Source organism: Bipolaris maydis, assembly GCF_028858645.1.
Source record: "Bipolaris maydis strain C4 unplaced genomic scaffold PSV08scaffold_18, whole genome shotgun sequence".
NCBI lineage: Eukaryota > Fungi > Ascomycota > Dothideomycetes > Pleosporales > Pleosporaceae > Bipolaris > Bipolaris maydis.
In genome coordinates, this window is record NW_027093874.1 from 510,124 (window position 1) to 527,813 (window position 17,690).

A 17,690-nucleotide genomic window follows, 5' to 3' on the forward strand; every position below is an offset into this window, starting at 1 on the left:
GCACCCTGACGATCTCCTCAGCCGCCAGCAACGCCTATCACGCCGGCATCATGGGTGCCATATCTGAGTACATGCGAAGAGCATGTACATGACATGTCTGGCGCCCATCTGCCCTGTCCGCGTGTCCTCCTCCTCTAGCATCTCTCTGCCCAGCCTCGCATCACACTCACTCACTCACGCACGCACGCAATCACTCAATCACTCTCGGACACACGCACACACAAGCACGCCCTGCCTCAACTCTTTTACCCACAAATGAAATTGCCTAGTGTGCTGGTCTGTAGAATACATGAAAAGAACATGTCCGACACTCCTCGCTCCGAACTACATCTGCCGAATACTAAAAAATAGGAAAATGCCAAGAAAAAGAAACAAGGGAATCGGAAGGAGCGCAAAGACGTTGGTATCAATCAACAATCCGGACAACTGCACCAAGACGTGACACTGGCATGCGCGGTGCCAAGCGTCGCACCGCTGTGCATTGTCCCGTTTACCGATAGCACCCAGTGGTATCGTCGGCCGCATTATATTAAACAAGGTCTGGTAACGTGGTGTAGAGAAGTGAGAAGGCCAGGGGCAAGGCTGAGGCTAAGGCCAAAGGCTGCGGCATGATGTGTCCAGAGCGGAAGAGGCCTACCCGTCCGCCCACCTGCGTCTCGGCGCTTAGCGGAGCGAGAAGCCCTTTCGCTTGCCCTTCTCTTCGATCGGCCGGCCAGACTCGATGCGTGCCTTCTTCTCTTCGAGCTCCTGTCGTTGTCGGTCCAGCTGGTCCTTCATCTCCTTGTGACGGGCGTACAGCTCTTCCTCGCTCTGGCGCAGCTTGCTTTCTTTTTCCTGCACCTTTTGCTGGAACACCATCTTCATCTCCATCTCCATCTTCTGGAGCTTGGCCTCGTGCAGCGAGCGCTCCTCCTCTTGCTTGACAGCAGGGTTGACCTCCTTGAACACGCTCGAGTCCTGTTGGATGCCCATCTGTGCAAGCTTGTCCGAGCGGTAGTTCTCGTACAAGACATTGTTGGTGTTTTCCTTGAGCTCCTCCATGTGGGTGCGGATGAGCATCTGTCGGAGCTTGACAAAGTCGCAGTGCTCCTCGTTGTCAACCTCGACCACACCCCAGGGGAGTGCGCGTCCGCGGACCTTGCGGCCGTCAACCGTCGTCACCTCGGTGTTGGAGCCGACAACAGCAAAGGGAACCTTGGCCATGATCTCCTGGTTCTCGGCAATCGTCTCCTCGTCGTCAAGCTCATACCGGGGTCCTTCGAAGATCTGGATCTTGTGGTACGCAATGTCGGCAAGAATCTGGACAAGTCAACATAGCCCCAACCACTTCGCAAAATAAAGCTACTTACCCTCTTCTTGTAGTTGTCAATCTCATCGTCCGTAACGGTGTCGGCCTTGGCAATGACGGGAATCAGGTTGACCTTGGTGTGGAGCTTCTTCATCACCTCAATGTCAATGGGCTTCAGAGAGTGGCCCGTAGGCTGAATAAAGTAGACGACGGCGTGAATGCGGTTGTCAACAATGTTCATGCGGTTGACCTTGTTCTCGGCATCCAGGTATGCGTCGAACCGTTGCTCAATGTTCTTGACAATGGGGTCCCAGGACTCATCGTTGTTGATGAAGTCGCCAAAGCCAGGTGTATCGACAACGGTTAACCTCAGACGAACGCCGTTCTCCTCAATGTCGGCGCTGATGGACTGGATCGATACAGTCTTGGAAATGTCCAGACTCGGGGGCTGGCGTTCCTTGGGCGGGTACAGCGACGTGTTGAACAGTGTGTTTACAAGGGTAGACTTTCCGAGTCCAGACTCGCCTGGGACGACACGTTAGTTAGATTCGACACGGCATGCTGGCAGGTCACACGTACCAACAACCATGACGTTGAAGTTGAATCCCTTGCGCACACTCTTGCGGTGCCACTGGTTGGGCAGGTTGGCGAAACCAACATAGCCGGTAAGCTTTCTGCGGACAATGTTCATGTCGTTGGCCATGGCCGCAGCGGCCTTGGGGTTCTTAGCCGTGATGGTGTGGACCGCAGGGTTGGACCCGTTGAATGTCTGGTCCATTGGGAAGCCGCTCGAGGAAGCCGGGGGCGATGGGGAGGCACGCGTGGGCGGCGCAGGAGAAGTAGCACCGTTGGATTCTGCACAGAGTGATTAGCCAGGGGCCCAGGGGAAGCAGAAAAGCAACCTTGTGCAGCTCAGCGACATCAAGCCGTGACAGAGAACCATCGCGGCTCTTGCCAGGTGTCATATATAGTGCTGCCACCATGGGTGGATATAAATGTATCTGCATATAGGAGCTAACACGCTCCCGGCAGGAGACTGGCGGTGATGTCGCGGAGCAGGTGTGGTTCGACGGAGACAGCCACGTACCCATTGTGGAAAGAAAGCAGGAGACGCAGGAAGAGTGTCGTCAAGTGAGGGAATCCTGTAGATGGGACGAGGTCAGCAGGCGGTTCTTAGTGCACGAGGGTTGCTGGCCATGCGTGTCGGTGCCAAACAAAAGTGACAACGCGGACCAGCCCGAATGTGGACGAATGAGGTGCAACGAGACAGACAAGCAGGGCCGACGTACCAGTTGGGGGGTAAGGGATGCTGTCGAGTGAGGGATGCACTCAAAGCAATGAATTGAAGAGTGGCCGGAGGCTGCGAAGAAAAATGGCGTGGTGTCCGGAGGCTGCGACGTTGGGAAGGGAAGTCGTGGTGCCGCCAGTCGCTGCGTGGGAGGAAAGGGGTCCGCACAGGGATGGGCGCGATTGGAGCAACGCCAAAGCAATGTGCACTAGACCAAAAATCCCCGCGTCACCATTCGCAGACAGTGCCGGCGTCGAGTGTCGCTGGAAATAGAAGAAAAAGCAGAGATTGTGGAAGAGCAGGAAGAAGCAGAACAAGCCGGTTGCCAGGGCGCGCGCGAGAGACAGAGTGCAGCAGTACAACAGACGCCCTCTTGTTGCAGGCCCTCGTTTGTGCTCCTGTCGTCGGGCTGGAAATGGTATGGGTAGTCGCAAAGGGCCATGTCTCCACAAGGCAGAGTCACGTGCGGTTAAATGAGGAGGCACGAGCATCGGCTCTTGGACATTATTACACGCCCGCTGCCTCACGGGCGTTTTCCACGGCCGTCATACACCTGGCGTGGCCTGACCATGTCAGACTCTAACGCGTCCATCCCCATGCCCAAAGTCGTCTACTGCCCACTGCCTATCTACAAATCAAAGGGTATTTTACGCGTCGCCAAAGCAAACCGAATCCCACCCAACGCCACAGTCACTGCGCTATGCAAAGCTCGCCAGCGCCTTGTTCAACTCGCTCTTGTCGTACTTGACATACTTGCCCTTGCCCTTGTCAATCTCCCGGTACCGGTCGTAGAACCGGTTGTACAGGGGCTCGATGATGTTCTGTACCTCCTTGGAGAGCTGGTTGCGCACCTCTGGCTCCATTGCGTACGACTTGTGCCGTGTAACAAGATCCTCGAAGCTTGTGTTGAAGTTCTTGAACTTCTCCTTGATTGCATCCTTGTCCTTGGAGCTCAGGGATTTGACAATGGTGGCCGAGTCAGCACCACTCGAAGTAGGCCGCTCCTTGGTACGATTCGTGTACTGCACATCAAGCAGGTAGCCAGACGGCTCTCGCCATGCCTCCAAGTACATGGCCGTGCCCTGCTTCCGCCAATCGGCCAGCTTCTTGGAGTAGTTCTCCATCAGGGGCGCTAGTTCGGAAGAACGAATGATGCGCATAATGATTGCAATGTTGTTCGCCATGAAGACGCCTTGCAGATTCTTGCCCTTGAGCAGCATCTTTGCCTTGCCGCTCAAGTTTTGCAGCAGCGTGTCCACTGTGTCGCCCGCATAAGAGCCAAACAACTTGATGCCATCGGGCCCAACATCCAGTGTTGTCGATGAGTTGTTGGCCGAAGCAGCGTTCCACCCGCCCTCGCCTAACGATGCCAAGATGGATGAAAGAGGCTCTAGGTAGTTGGTCATCTCCTGCAATCGTCGCATCGTCTGTGTGGTAATCTCTACTGGGCCACCATCAATCGGCAGCGCAATTAGACCCTGTGTGTTGGACCTTGTGTCGTCGAGCATCTTGCTCAACGACGTTTTCGATGTCTCGCGGATCGGCTTGACGCTGTCGTAGATTTGATCCTTGAGAGCACCCGTTTGCTTCTGGAGCCTCATGGAAAGCGTCCGGACCAGCCCGCAAATCTCAAATCCTAGGAAGCAGTCTGTCAAGATGTTCTTCTGGATATGCCCGTTGAGCTCGCGCAGCGTTTTACTAAAGTCTTGCAGAGAGACCTGGCACGTCGACACGTAGACGTCGCTCCATTCCTCCCTGTCAAAGATGTAGTTGAGGTTGTCAAACTCGGCTACAAACAGCCCTTCTATCGCCTGCACGTAGGTTCCAATGCCATTTGTGCCCTTCTTGTACAGAGCGTCAGCTTGCACTTTCCGGGCTGTGCTTATCGATGCTTGCATCAAGCTTCTCAATGTGCTCTCGAGATATTCGCCCCGAACATCGGCGTAAATCCTTCGTGTGGGCGTCTGGGATAGATCGACTTGTGATGTTTGCGCAAACGTCTTCGAAATATGGTTGTGGATGCTACGCAGGCTCTGGAGCTTATCTTGCGCCATGCGCGGGAACGGATTCTCTGTACACAGTCAGAGTCTCTACGCCAACAGCATGCAATCGACTTACGCTTGGCGACATATTCCAATGCTTGGAACTTTTCTCTACAGCTGTCTTGTAGTATGCCCCGAAATACTTCCTCTAATTGCTTGTTGCCTAGTTTCAGCAGTCCGCTGAGTTCTGTAATGGCCTGCTCATTCGAACGAAGGTTGGTGCGCTTGAGATCCAGTAGGTTGAGGTTGGTGCGGTCCAGGGAAGCAATGTAGCCATCAAGGTCTCCTCTTCCGGGACCGGCGCGAATGATTCTTTCCTCCTTGGCGCTTTCTTCTCTCGGCGCGCGGAGCCGCTCTATCGCATCGATGATGCGATCGACATTTGTGTTTGCAATCTGTAGCTTTTGGGTGTTGCCGTAGATTGGCCCAATGGCTTCCTGGACTGCCTTTCCGCTTGCATCCAGTCGGTTGACGGACCCTTGGATCTTCTTGGTGATTGCCTTCATCTTCTCCATGTTGGCGAAGAGCACTTCAACTTCGGCGCTCTCTTCAAGGAGCGCGGTTCTGCGTGGGGCGACCATGGCGACTGCTAGGAAGATTCGCGACTGCCTCGGGGGCTATGTGGACGCGTGGGCGGCGGTGAAGATGACCCCTATTATAAGAGAATGGTGGACAAGAATGAAGCGAACATGAATTAGTACATTAAAAGGTGATAAATGACAGGACGATAAATAGCTCGAGTGTATAAGGGTGGCGTATGATGATGTGTGAGGGGGTCCTTGTGGAGAGCTGTCGTGGAGACGTTGCTATCCCGAACCAGGGTCCGGCCTCGGTGGTCCGCCCCCAGACTGAACAAGCATGCCGCGCCATGTCGGGTAGATCATGCAGCTCTGTGAAACACTCGTAGGCCCATTTGACTCGGCACATTGCGGCAAAAAGTATGGACGCAACTAAAAAGACGCATTGCGTGTGCAAAGGGTCCAAGCAGCAGCGGGAATGCGGGATACCGTTTCCTAACACCGCCAGAGCCGCTGTCTGCATCTCATACTTACCTGTCTCGGCAACACGTAGCTGCTTTAGTATTAGGCACATAATGCATGGTTTCAGAAGAGCTACGCAATCAAGTGATTAGACATACACCCTTATGCATTCATGGGGCCAAATGCAAGTAACACTACAGGAGCCTTTTGAACGCTTTGCAAATAGCGGGTGCTCTTGAAATGTTACCAGTGTATAGTAGTAGACTAGAGTAGTACGTACGTAGGTGGTCCTGCTCAAATAAACCTCAATGCAAAATCGTGCCAGAGTATTGTAAATGAACGAGAGGCTTTAACTAGCACGCTATTTGACCCAACACGTTGATATTTTCCCGCCAGGCAGGGACGGATATTAGCTAACAGTGTCTCGCAGGCAAACCATTATTCTATCACTATACTCTAAACTGAGGCCCAGGAAGGCCAACCCCCAGGAAGGCCAACCCCTAGGAAGGCCAACCCCTAGGAAGGCCAACCCCCAGGGATGCGTCGGGTAACCCTAGGGCCAGAGGAACAACATTCAAGCGCATAGAGCTTTTAGTCCTATCTGAACCTTGTGTAACTCCTCAGGATTCGATTTAATTTACTCTTGTTAATTTATTCTGTATTTTTTAGGCCAGATAGGCTGTGATCAGTCCAGGAGTATATATACCGCATTCATTCTCGTTTGTCTTCCTGGGAGAAAGGGTAGGGGTCCTTGATTCTAGAGATACATGAACTATTTCCTACACAAATCAACGGCTGCTGGTCACTCATTCCTTTTTACAGGTTGCAGTGGCGTACCAGTGCGGAGTTCGCGCTTCCTGACAGTAGTTGATAGATATGTAATATGCTTATGGAAACTGTATCCCTTGTCAAAAAAAGACCCAACTAGTTGACTTGAAGCTTGTAGCATCGACTCTTTGTTTACATTTTCGTCTATTCTTCCGCTGTCTCTTTTGTATCCTACCATCCGACCTACCTTACTTATTGTCGATAACGGCCACTTCTCTAATAACCAATTATTGTGTTCTTGCAAAATTCTGTCAAGATTTGGTAGTTTGTGCTATTCTAAGAGTAGGAAAATTCACAGCTTAATAGAAGACTGATTCTTCTGATAGAGATGATTGTTCCGTCAACGGTGACGAGGCTGGTACGCATTTCCGATGCAGCTTGCTGTATTTCAACCTCTTTGTTTATTTTTTTCCGCAAGGTGCATATATCTTAGTTCCGAAGTCAAGCGCCACATATGTGCTGATAACGATGGCTTCATCGCAAGGTTTGGCGTTAATGGCAAGTCTGTTTCACACATTTTGCCGTCGATATTACAAAACCCGATTTTTGTTGGATGAATTGGCCCTCGGCTGAGATTTGGCAAGTAAATCTCTGTTTCGAGACAGTATGCGTGCTTTGGAGAAAGATAGACCAAAGATTAGGATGGCTTGGATAATAGGCGAGAATTTTCTCCTCCATTCTCCAAAATGGGAAGAAGATGAGGGGATTAAATAAAGTTAATTATGCAGCGCCTTCTGGCAATTAGCATTCAGCTGACAGGGGTGTTGATTTTAAGCATTTGGCGCTTCGCCACACTATCAAGGTAATTAAGCTGGCTCAGCTGAATTAGGTATTGCTTTAGTGCATTTGGGAGCTCATTGCATCATCAAAGTGGCATGCAGGCTGAGCTGAAAGGGTCCACTAGTACGCAAGTTTCTTTTTTTGCTAATTTCATTCTCCTGTCAGGCTATATTTGGCTGCGAGAATGTCCATTTCATAGACCGTTCGTTCAACTCCCCCAATTACATTACCAACTATCGCTCTCTAATATCTTGAAATTGCTCAAATTTTACAGCCAACTGAAGAGCGTAGTGACCCAGATACTTCCATTACAATGGTCGACGGGGCTCCCACGGCTAGCAGCAACAATACTTCTAATGGAGTAAAAAATGGCCGAGGGCCAATTCCAGAGTTGCCCACCGAGGAATTTGACTTGGGTAGTCTTGTGGCCTGTTTTCGAGATATATCGGATGGGAAAAGATTTCAAGGCTCAGCAGTTAAACAGCTTCTTTCCTCATTGCTTGAAACAAACATGGAACCGGTTGCTGGCACAATTGAACAAAAGCTAAAGGAGAAAACGGAGGGCCGTTACGCTGGAGCAGACATAAATGCTCTAGGCGATACCTTTTTCCAGTCTTCCACTACATCTGCAGAAGGACTGTGGGCATTGCTGAAGGTACGAACTTTGGTAGTATACTGATGACGGCCATCTCAAACCTGCGATGCCTAGATAACTAACCAAATTTAATGGTACAGAATACCGATAGACCTCCAGAAGAAAATCCAAAAGCCATTAAAGCCTTTGGGCGGGTTATACAAATACGATCTCTTCCGCCAATTACCACACTTCAACTACTTACATGCCTGGCGTCCCACTTTGATCTGGAGCGACTATTCTTAACCTTGCTCAACCGACGGATATCATCTAGCTATCGCCCTTATCCCGGTTGGAAAGGGCCTCAGAATAACTGGTTCTTCTCCATCAAGTACTACTATGTTTCATTCGGAGGCCAGGACGTTTATCCGGGTCAGGAGTCAGGACCCTTCCGCCAGAACCTGCCGCACCTCCGAATATGCCGTGGAAGCTCATCTGTGGCATTGAGCTTCTCTGATACAGAGGGAGCAAATACGGCTGCTGCATTACCATGGAGACTCTTGATCCTCTCTTGCGATCGGGAACATTCTTTAAGTAAAAAAATCAAAAACGGGGTGGAGGCGTTTTTCTGGGGCATTAACAGTGAATTGAGGAAGGTGAGGAGGCGTCTTCTGAACATGGCAACTCAGATATCGTCGATATGTGTGCCCCCGGTAAGTTGTTACCCTGAGAGCAAATACCCCAAGTCCATAACACTCAAAGTCTGACCGTGTCCGGCAGGACGAGTTTCTCTTTAACAACGAGATGCAAAAATCTCTCGCATTCGAAAACGAGTCTTTGTCAAACTCGCAAACGTACTTTTGGGCTCTCCAATCCTTGCGTCTTATCAATGAGTGCATTACTTGGATTATTAGAGAATGGGACATGTACGACAAAGAATCTCTTCTGGATCTTCTCAATACAGGTGGCGGTGGGATAAGCCATACGTATGCCAATTCAGATGGCGAAGCAGCTGCGGCTAGAACTGCATCGGTACCTTACCTAGATGATATTCAAGAACAAATGACTCAGTTCGCCGGTATGATAAAAGACAACAATGCCAAGCTGGTGGAGATACGGGCATTGCGCGACGGTGTAAGTGCTCCCCTAACGCCCTCATTTACTGGTGAACTGAATCTCTAACGCCATATTCCAGCTTTTCGATGCCTCTTCATTCCTCGAAGCGCGCACCGCTGTCGCACAAGGCAAAAACATTCATATGCTCACGCTTATCTCTATGGTGTTCTTGCCTGCTAGCTTCGCAACGTCCATCTTTGGCATGCAGTCTCTTCCACCATCATCGACAAGTCTCACGACGTTTGCAATCGTCATGATATGTGTTTGCGGGCCTGTATATTTGATTATCTTAGTATTGAGCGGAGGACTAAAAGGAGCCGGTGTTATTTGGGGGAAGATAGCGAGGTTCTGGGATGTACGCGGCAACGTCGATGGCAAAAAATGGCTCGAAAAGGCGAAGACGATTATAAGGAAGAAAAGTAACAAACCACAGGATGTCGAAAATGGTACATGATGTTGATGTAGATGTCAGATACACCCCTAGCTAGCAGGTCGATTCAACGCTTATGAGTTACTACTCTAAAAATTGGAATCATATTGTGCCCTCCGAAAAAGCACGCAACAGACCCGAATACCGCTCCAAAACACTAAGACAGGAAAAAAACCTTGCTACGAGGTCCATGCTGAGGAAAAATCAAAACGGAAACTGGTACCCAATTATGGGCAGCATGTACCAAGCTCGACGGTAAAGTGTACATACGTAAAAGGATAGCCGTGAAACGCGCACAGGCTTGTGAGCAATATGTCATGGATTTGATCAAGGTGCCGTTGCACGGAATCCAGCTTCGGTCGACACACTTCCCATTAGCAACAAGAAAACCGGAGGTGATGCCGTGTCTGCAACACCTGCCGTTTACTGGTAGCCGTTCCCACGGGGCATATTTGCCAATGCAGACTAGCATAAGAGCGGACACTTCCACATCGTGTGCGTCAACTGTTGATGTTGCTAACCATGTCTTGTTGTTCGCTCTCCGGACAAGGCTCTCGTACACGGCTATGCAACAAAATGCTTCAAAAAATATTTGGGTTATTTTCCGGAGCAACAGCTGATGGATCTGCCACAACAAACTTGCAAACAATCTGGTACTAGCATCACGTGCAGCGGGCAAAGACAAGTGGGGTGTTCTGGCCAGCTGGTGCATGTTCCTGCAGGTCTTGGCATACGACATGCGGGCCGTGGTTCGATCGACGGGATCCACAGCCAGTTTGGGTGGTGGGATTCTGGCATGTCATGCTGAGGTCTTTCCCATGACCCCAGTCGTGGGTGGTTCCCATGCACACATTGCCCATGCTCCTCGCAAGCCTTCACACCACACGCCCTCTTGCCATTATCTTCGCGCATGGCCGGCTATAGGAACACGCGCAATTTGGGCCAAATCTGGCTGTGTGGGACGCGTCGTGGGTGCGTCCGCCTGGAAATCCATCCCCCACTATTGCATGCTAATTATCCAGCCTGCACACAAAACACCATTCCCTGTCTTCCAGGCCCAGGGCAGCCACCCTCAGTCTTCGCTATGGTCCTCCTTGCCTGCTTGCCACTGCTGCCACCGGCTACCTGATATCACCATACTCTCCACACCCGCTATTACGCCCCATTCAACTCGATGCGCCGTCTCTCAAGCGATACATGTTTGGTGGTGGGGATGATGCCAAGACCGAAACCACGTCCGCTGGGGATGCCGAAAGGCAGATAAACAAACAAGGCGAGGGCAAGTCGGGAGAGCAGGACGCACCACCCCAGACTCGTCTTGTGAAGGGTCACGGCAGCGAGGACGAGGGCGACAACCGAACCGGAGAGAGCCAGTCCGCCTGGCAGACCATCACGGACAAATTCCCAAAGTCGGCCTCTCCCTCCAAGATTGGCGACACCATCATTGACTACATTGTGCCCAATTGGGTCAAGGTCATGCCCGGCTTCATCCGCAAGCTGCAGAATGAGCTCTCCATGGCCCCGGGTTCCTTGGCCGAAGAGATATGGCGTGAGGCCAATGATCCCGAGATCAACCCAGAGATTATCTGGGATGCTTCTGTCAGGGTTTCCAACGAGCTGTGCCAGGAAGAAAAGTCCTTTTTGGAGAAGCGTGCACACTTCACCAAGGCTGCGCTTGCGCGCTACCTTGATATCCCGGAAGCCACGATTCATCCCGACGATGTCCCCGTCATTGCAATGTGCGGTTCTGGAGGAGGACTACGCGCTCTTGTTGCTGGCACATCTTCATACTTGTCAACCAAGGAAGCAGGTCTCTTCGACTGTGTGACTTACACAGCAGGAGTCAGCGGCAGTTGCTGGCTTCAGACACTCTACTACTCCGAGCTTAGCCAACGCAGCCATGCTCGCATGATTCGCCATCTCAAAAACAGGCTCGGCGTACACATTGCTTTTCCCCCTGACGCGCTTGAACTGCTCGTCAGTGCCCCAACGAGCAAGTATCTGCTAAGCGGTCTCGTAGAAAAGGCAAAGGGCATCCCAGACGCCGACTTTGGTCTTGTAGACATATATGGCGCCCTGCTTGCTGCGCGCTTGCTCGTACCCAAAGGTGAACTGTCTGTCAGCGAGTACGACTTCAAGATATCAAATCAGCGACGATTTACCGACAATGGCTCACAGCCACTCCCAATTTACACTGCCGTACGACACGAGATTCCTCTCGCTGAACAGTCAGATGACAAGAATGCTATCGAGGCAGAAGCACAGGCGAGAAAGGAGGCCTGGTTCCAGTGGTTTGAGTTTACCCCATATGAGATGTGGTGCGAGGAGCTATCGGCTGGTATACCAACATGGGCAATGGGTCGCCGTTTCCAGAATGGCCGAACCGTCTGGCGAGACAATGGCCTGGCATTGCCCGAAGTGCGCGTCCCACTGCTGATGGGTATTTGGGGATCTGCTTTCTGTGCAACACTATCACATTACTACCGCGAAATTCGTCCTCTCATGCGCAATCTGACAGGTCTAGGCAGTAGCATAGATGCCATGATTGCGGAGCGGGATGATGACCTTGTCAAAGTCCATCCCATTGATCCTGCTGCAATGCCCAATTATGCTCTGGGCATGCGCGAGTTTCTTCCTTCCACCTGTCCCGAAAGCATCTTTCAACAGAAGAATTTCCAATTCATGGATGCCGGCATGTCCAATAACCTGCCTATCTACCCCCTGCTCCGCCCAGGGCGCAACGTGGATATACTTGTCGCCTTTGACGCTTCTGCCGATGTGAAAACCGACAACTGGCTCAAAGTTGCCGATGGATATGCTCGGCAGCGCGGGATTAAGGGATGGCCAGTTGGTGCAGGCTGGCCGCCCGCTGACGAATCCATGGAAGAAATTCAACAAGACCTCGACCGTGCCGAGGCTAAGACCGAACATGAAGCCCAAGAAAAGCTTGATCAGGCCAAAGAAAAGAATGGGCCCAACAAGAAGAAGATTGAGGACTTGGGCTACTGCAACATCTGGGTTGGAACCACTGAAGAGCGCACTTCTGACTCTGCATCACCAGAAAGCAAACAGGTCGAAGAAGACTGGGAGCTCATGCACCCAAATTCTGGCATCACCGTCATCTACTTCCCCTTCCTCGCCAACCCGAAAGCACCCGGCGCAGATCCCAAGGTCAGCGACTTCATGTCAACATGGAACTTTGTCTACACCCCCGAGCAAATCGACAGCGTCGTTGATCTTGCGCGGGCAAACTACAATGAGGGTGCTGAGCGCACCAAGCGCACTGTGAGGGCCGTTTATGAGCGCAAGAAGAGACAGAGGGAAGAGCGGGAGAAGGAGGAGAAGGAGAGACGATGGCGGTGGAAGTTGAGTCAAGGCAGGATTGCGGGGAGGAGGATTGGAGGGGATAGTGAACATGGGGATCAGTTTAGTTAAGGGAGAAGGAAAAAACGAGGATGGAGTCTGGTGGATAACGGTTGGAATGAACAAGATGGAGGTTTTATACCCTAGGTACTTTGGATCGAGAATGAAAATATGTACATACATACTTAGGTTGCATGGACATGGAACTGGATAAGCAAGTGAAGTGGCTGTTGATTGAACATGCTTTCTCTGTATTACCGTACGACCAGTCAACACAAATCCCAGCCAAAGTGCATTACGTATAACAACACAATCGAAACCTCAGAGCATCTCCACGGACTATTCCAAAATACCCTCATATCATCTTCTCCATATTCCTCCCCCATCCAGCACACAACCCCATCACCACCACCCTACCCAAATTTCCCCCCCCCCCCTTTTCACACCCCCACCGTCCTTCTCCCAACAACAACAACCTGCACATTCGGCCACAACACCTCTTTCCCCTCCCTCTCCCTCTCTTCCTTCTCCTCCCTTTCCCTCACCTCCTCAGCATACCTCCTCATACCCTCATTGTACAACTTAACAAAATGCGACTTACCACTACAATCTACAAAACGCGTCAGTCCCGATTTGCTCTGCAGTGCGTGGTAGAGCGCAAAGTAGTTTGTGGACCAGGCGGGGAGGGCGCGGTTGCGTTTTTGGAGGGCGGTTTTGTAGGATTCTAGCGTTTGGCGGGGGTGTAGATGGTGGTGGTAGCGGTTGTGCTGGGATTGGTGTAGTAGTGGTTGGTATTCGTGCTGTTGATTTTGTTGGTGGGTGAAGAGTTGTTGTTGTTGTTGTTGTTGCTGGTCTTTTTGGCGTGTAGCGGCTAGTTCGGCGGTGAATTCTGCACGGAGACGTGCGAGTTCGGTTGACATGGTTTGGGCGTCGGTGATGCGGGTGGGACACTAAGGACACAGGGTAAGTTTTGGGGGGTTTGGCCTTTTAGACTGCCTTTTCTTTCTCGGCATTTGGGTAAGTGTGATGAAGGGGAGGGGACATGAAGGCTAGGGAATAATGCACCTTGAAAGAGCCGTCTTCGGCTATGTCCTTTGCTGAGTGACCTTTCTTGCCGCATCGGTGACAGTCTCGCTGGTTTTGGCGGGGAGTAGCTTTCTTACTATGTGGGCTTTCGGATTCAGCGTCCCTTACGCTTTTGACTAGTTGTAATGCTTGGTTGAGGGAGAGGATGTTGGGGGCATCATGTGGATAACTAGGGGGAGTGGGATTCAACCAGTTGACGATTGCATTTTGTTTAGAGACTCTTTCTCTAGCCATGTTGGGGCTCTTTCTTGGATGCATGAGATGATCAGTTTTAGTGGGACACCGATGATCATGCTAGTATTGAGATCTGGGGTCGATGGATATTATGAGGAGCTACGTCAGTACGAGAAGTACGAAACGCCGACCATGGATGGAAAGGCGACTATATATCAGAGTAATCGGATGGTGGTGAGTTGATGGATTCCCTGGATGAGAGGTATTGGATATGGCTGGATGACTTATGGTCTGCAGACTTTGGGACTGGTGGGACGTCGAACTCACCGTCACCGCTGTGCCTATCACGCTCCAGGTAATTCAATTCACTATCAAATCTGCGGCAATGATGTTATTGATAGTAACCCCAACAAGTAGACTATGGTTAGCTTTCCATATCTCCCAAAATGCCGCATATGTGTGGACTCTGGGAGTAAGGGACTACTTCACAGTGTCTCCACACGACACTTCATGGCACTACTGTGCACTTGGCCCGCATTTGACAGTTTTTTGAAGCTGATTCGAGACAGAAGTCGGTAATTGCTAGATTCTCGAGTACGGTGAGCCAAGAAGACTATGAGCGAGCGGTGTAGTGCAGGCGAAGATGTCATGGTGGCCAACCGGAAACTTCGTTCACTTCCCTCCTCAGTTTTAATTTCTGTACAAGAAGGTAACTCCCTCAAAAGAACAGGCACTGAGATAACATAGTGGACTAGGCTTCAATAACTACTGATATAGAGAACAAACATATAGATAGTAGCTACAAGCATATGCGGAGGATACCACTAGTAGGACATCAAAGATACAAGTAACATAGTACAAGTCGCAATAGACGCATACTTTCCCTAGCTTATGGCACCATTTTAATAAGATACCAGATCGCGAATTGCTAGTTGCTCATGACTGGGGCACAAGGAGTGAGCAAACCAGAATAGAAGACTGGAATCATCAATGAACACGAGAACTTTGGAAAACAAGAACTAAGAAATCATGCTTGAATGTTCTCATGTAGTAAAACCAGCAACCGATTCCTACTCTAGGGTGCTCCACACGCTATTCTTAAGACAGGAGTCTATCACATGCTGCTCATGTGGCATGCGCTGATTGATTCTCATAAACCGTGACAAGCTTGTCAAGCTCCAACACCAACCGCCAAACGCCCTGTATCATGCTGGGTATAATGCTAAAAAAAACGACACCTAAACAAAGAGAGACCTATAGACCCACCAGACGCCTAGGGACATGTTAGCTAGCTAGCGGTCCTGGAAAGGGGTCACATCGCGATCGGCAAAGCGAAGTGCGTCTGATGCTTCTACATCACTATACATTTCAGCATCTTCGTCTCGCATTTCCTCGAGTGATCGCTTGGGCTTCGACGATGACGGTGTAGGTGATAGCGAGCCGGGCTGTCGATGGCCGTTGCTCTGGGCATTTCGATGCGGCGTTTGGTATTGCGAGGCGGCGATGGTACGTCGTGCTCCAACGATATCCCAATACGACCGTAATATGTTCTTGAGCGTATCGTCAAAGTTGGAGCAGAAGCGTTGTGCCTGACAGATTTGCATGGCTCGGATGTGGTTGAAGTCGTTTAGTGTCTCCATTAGGTAAGCGGCCACTACTGCTGCTGACTTCTCGTTACCGGACTCGCAGAAGACTAGGGCTTTGCCGAGCATGGCTTCGCCCTTAGTTTGTAACGTGTGCTGTCGGACTTTTGCCACGTGTGTGTTGATCATCCGAGTCGCCTCAGGGAATTTGGGGGTGAGAGCGTAAAAGGTAGGGGCCTCGATACTGCCCACTTCAAGACAGACTTCGCTAGCGGCTTGCATTGCGCCCACCAGACTGTTAGGTTGCGCACGAACGGCCAGGGCCATGGTGATACCTTCGCGCTCGAGGAAGGCCTTGTCCTTGGCTGCCATCATGGGTCCAAGATACAACCAGGGCAAGATCATCTGGGCCTGTCTGCGCCGCTCGTATGCCCATTCAAGCAGTGAATTTTTATGTACTATATGCTCAAGGTCCAGCTCTTTCAGAAAGGTCATGTCCAACTCTTCACCGGGGCTGTCGCTCAGTGCCAGGCCCGGCATTTCGGAGACAAGCGTGGGCGGGGGTACGGCGATCCGAGGCGGCGCAGGTAAACGGTAGGTGTACTCGTGTTGGTTGCGCATATGGACATTTGGGTGGTCCGACATGGCGGCTTCTTCGCGAAAGGTTGCCATGACCATATGGATGGTCGTGGTTGAAAGAGGTCCCGGTGAGGCTTATCGAAGAGAGAAAAAGACGGTGAGATTTATGTATCCAAGTGGGTCGCAGACGCACTTGGTTGCCACAGTCCGGGGCGGGCTTCAGTGTGGATGTGTATGTATGGGCCGAGATGGGCGCAGGCAGCAGAGAGGCGAAGGGAAGTGCCAGGGGAGTGAGTGGGCGCGACGAGGTGGGGTTTGGGTATCGTGATGGCCGCGACAATTAAGTAGGGCAGGTTGCACGGCAAGAAGTCACGGTTCATAAAAGAGGTGAGAGACGCCCCATGGCGAACCGAGGCCGAGGTGAACTACGGTACTGTTCATCGACGGCGCACGCGTTCACGTTCTGGAATTGCGGGAGGGCTAGCCAAAAGAGGCACCCGCGGCACGGCTGACGTAACGGGGCATGCAACCGAGCTGTCTGTCACGAGGCCCGCCAATCATCGCATTGCTCTCGCCAGTCCCGTCCTACTTGGACGTCTTACAATAGCTTGCCAACAGTACCTTGGAACTCCTTTGGGCCAATCCAGTACCCTATTAGGAATTTTTCAAATCCTTTTCGGATGCAAACGAGGCCGATGGTTGTCTCTGCACACGACCCGACTCTATTTTTGTACCGCCTAGGAGTCTCGACTTCTTGTAGTGTATCACCTTTTGTCACTCTCGTCTGATATCTGGTCAGCTTTTGCTGATACGGCTTCTGCATGAGCTGCTACACTTTTCACAAACCGCTTGAGGGTAGCTCTGTGGAGGGGCGAGCCGAAAGTCAATGTATGGCAACGTTGAGTGATATGTGCAAGTAATCTCCATGTCTTTGTTTTAAGTATTATGCTTAATAGATGAATAGCTTGGCTCTTCTTGTTCACGTGTTTGATCTCGCTTCCAACTTATTAGACAATTATGCATACGATCCTCTTCCAGGTACCCTGAATCAGGCTATGGACCCCACTGAACCCACCGCCAGCACACTCTGTCGACCGTTTTTCCCATTTCTGGAGCAGAGACCGAAAATAGAGCTGATCCCTCTCATTATGTGTATCTGCCATGCCTATACTGACGAAAAATTTGCAAAAAGAATGTTTTCTCTAGAATCCAGCTGCACAAGTAGCCTGTATCCCATTGTCCTTACGCGCCAAAGAAATACAGCATTATATACCGTATCGTCACAACAAAGATAACAAGTAGAAACTTCGGTGAACTGATTCGCTGGCAACACCGTCTTATCCATCTACCCCAACTGGCCAAGCAAACCCATTCCACTAATACCATCCGCTCCACCCGAATGCGATTCAACGAGCAACGCGCCCGCGAACCAACGAAACCAACCTCTCGGTCCGACACACGACTGAACGTTACTCGTTTCGGTGGGTCGGCCAACAAAACTACGTAACCACTAAACCAATACTTAGCCTAACGATCGCAACGTCTCCGATCTTCCGGACCTATTGTGGGGTAAAAAAAA

At 51.0% G+C, this 17,690-nt stretch overlaps 6 protein-coding genes across 6 annotated transcripts; 2 read left to right on the top strand and 4 right to left on the bottom strand.

Annotated features, from left to right (window-relative positions):
* Nucleotides 1-243: 243 nt before the first annotated feature.
* Nucleotides 244-2,667, bottom strand: PSV08DRAFT_232884 (Septin-domain-containing protein). Its single transcript, XM_014220471.2, has 5 exons — nucleotides 2,578-2,667; nucleotides 2,376-2,430; nucleotides 1,868-2,143; nucleotides 1,350-1,813; nucleotides 244-1,299 (listed from the first exon to the last, which is right to left on the bottom strand). The coding sequence occupies exons 2-5, from the start codon at nucleotides 2,377-2,379 to the stop codon at nucleotides 664-666; spliced, it is 1,380 nt and encodes a 459-aa protein (XP_014075946.2). The 5' UTR covers nucleotides 2,380-2,430; nucleotides 2,578-2,667; the 3' UTR covers nucleotides 244-663.
* A 607-nt stretch (nucleotides 2,668-3,274) lies between these two features.
* Nucleotides 3,275-6,408, bottom strand: PSV08DRAFT_413114 (Cullin repeat-like-containing domain protein; the record flags this gene model as incomplete). Its single annotated transcript, XM_066093946.1, has 3 exons — nucleotides 3,275-4,647; nucleotides 4,695-5,204; nucleotides 6,366-6,408. 3 exons carry the CDS (start codon nucleotides 6,406-6,408, stop codon nucleotides 3,275-3,277), a joined length of 1,926 nt encoding a protein of 641 aa, XP_065947970.1.
* Nucleotides 6,409-7,519: 1,111 nt separating this feature from the next.
* Nucleotides 7,520-9,350, top strand: PSV08DRAFT_405993 (uncharacterized protein; the record flags this gene model as incomplete). Its single annotated transcript, XM_066093727.1, has 4 exons — nucleotides 7,520-7,861; nucleotides 7,942-8,493; nucleotides 8,561-8,914; nucleotides 8,976-9,350. The coding sequence occupies 4 exons, from the start codon at nucleotides 7,520-7,522 to the stop codon at nucleotides 9,348-9,350; spliced, it is 1,623 nt and encodes a 540-aa protein (XP_065947971.1).
* Nucleotides 9,351-10,236: 886 nt separating this feature from the next.
* PSV08DRAFT_405994 (acyl transferase/acyl hydrolase/lysophospholipase) lies at nucleotides 10,237-12,870 on the top strand (the record flags this gene model as incomplete). Its single annotated transcript, XM_066093728.1, has 2 exons — nucleotides 10,237-10,298; nucleotides 10,382-12,870. 2 exons carry the CDS (start codon nucleotides 10,237-10,239, stop codon nucleotides 12,759-12,761), a joined length of 2,442 nt encoding a protein of 813 aa, XP_065947972.1. The 3' UTR covers nucleotides 12,762-12,870.
* A 259-nt stretch (nucleotides 12,871-13,129) lies between these two features.
* PSV08DRAFT_252598 (uncharacterized protein) lies at nucleotides 13,130-14,009 on the bottom strand (the record flags this gene model as incomplete). The annotated part of the gene is made up of 2 exons (XM_014220475.1): nucleotides 13,130-13,639; nucleotides 13,755-14,009. The coding sequence occupies 2 exons, from the start codon at nucleotides 14,007-14,009 to the stop codon at nucleotides 13,130-13,132; spliced, it is 765 nt and encodes a 254-aa protein (XP_014075950.1).
* A 952-nt stretch (nucleotides 14,010-14,961) lies between these two features.
* PSV08DRAFT_232892 (uncharacterized protein) lies at nucleotides 14,962-16,568 on the bottom strand. Its single transcript, XM_014220476.2, has one exon. It carries the CDS (start codon nucleotides 16,208-16,210, stop codon nucleotides 15,242-15,244), a length of 969 nt encoding a protein of 322 aa, XP_014075951.2. The 5' UTR covers nucleotides 16,211-16,568; the 3' UTR covers nucleotides 14,962-15,241.
* Between the last annotated feature and the right edge of the window lie 1,122 nt (nucleotides 16,569-17,690).

Bases quoted from the DNA above. Each gene is read 5' to 3' on its own strand.
- PSV08DRAFT_232884 (XM_014220471.2), bottom strand. The intron at 1,814-1,867 runs GTACGTGTGACC...GTGTCGTCCCAG, and splicing joins CTTCAACGTCATGGTTGTTG to GCGAGTCTGGACTCGGAAAG. The intron at 1,300-1,349 runs GTAAGTAGCTTT...TGACTTGTCCAG, and splicing joins TTGACAACTACAAGAAGAGG to ATTCTTGCCGACATTGCGTA.
- PSV08DRAFT_232892 (XM_014220476.2), bottom strand. From the start codon at position 16,210: ATGGTCATGGCAACCTTTCGCGAAGAAGCCGCCATGTCGGACCACCCA.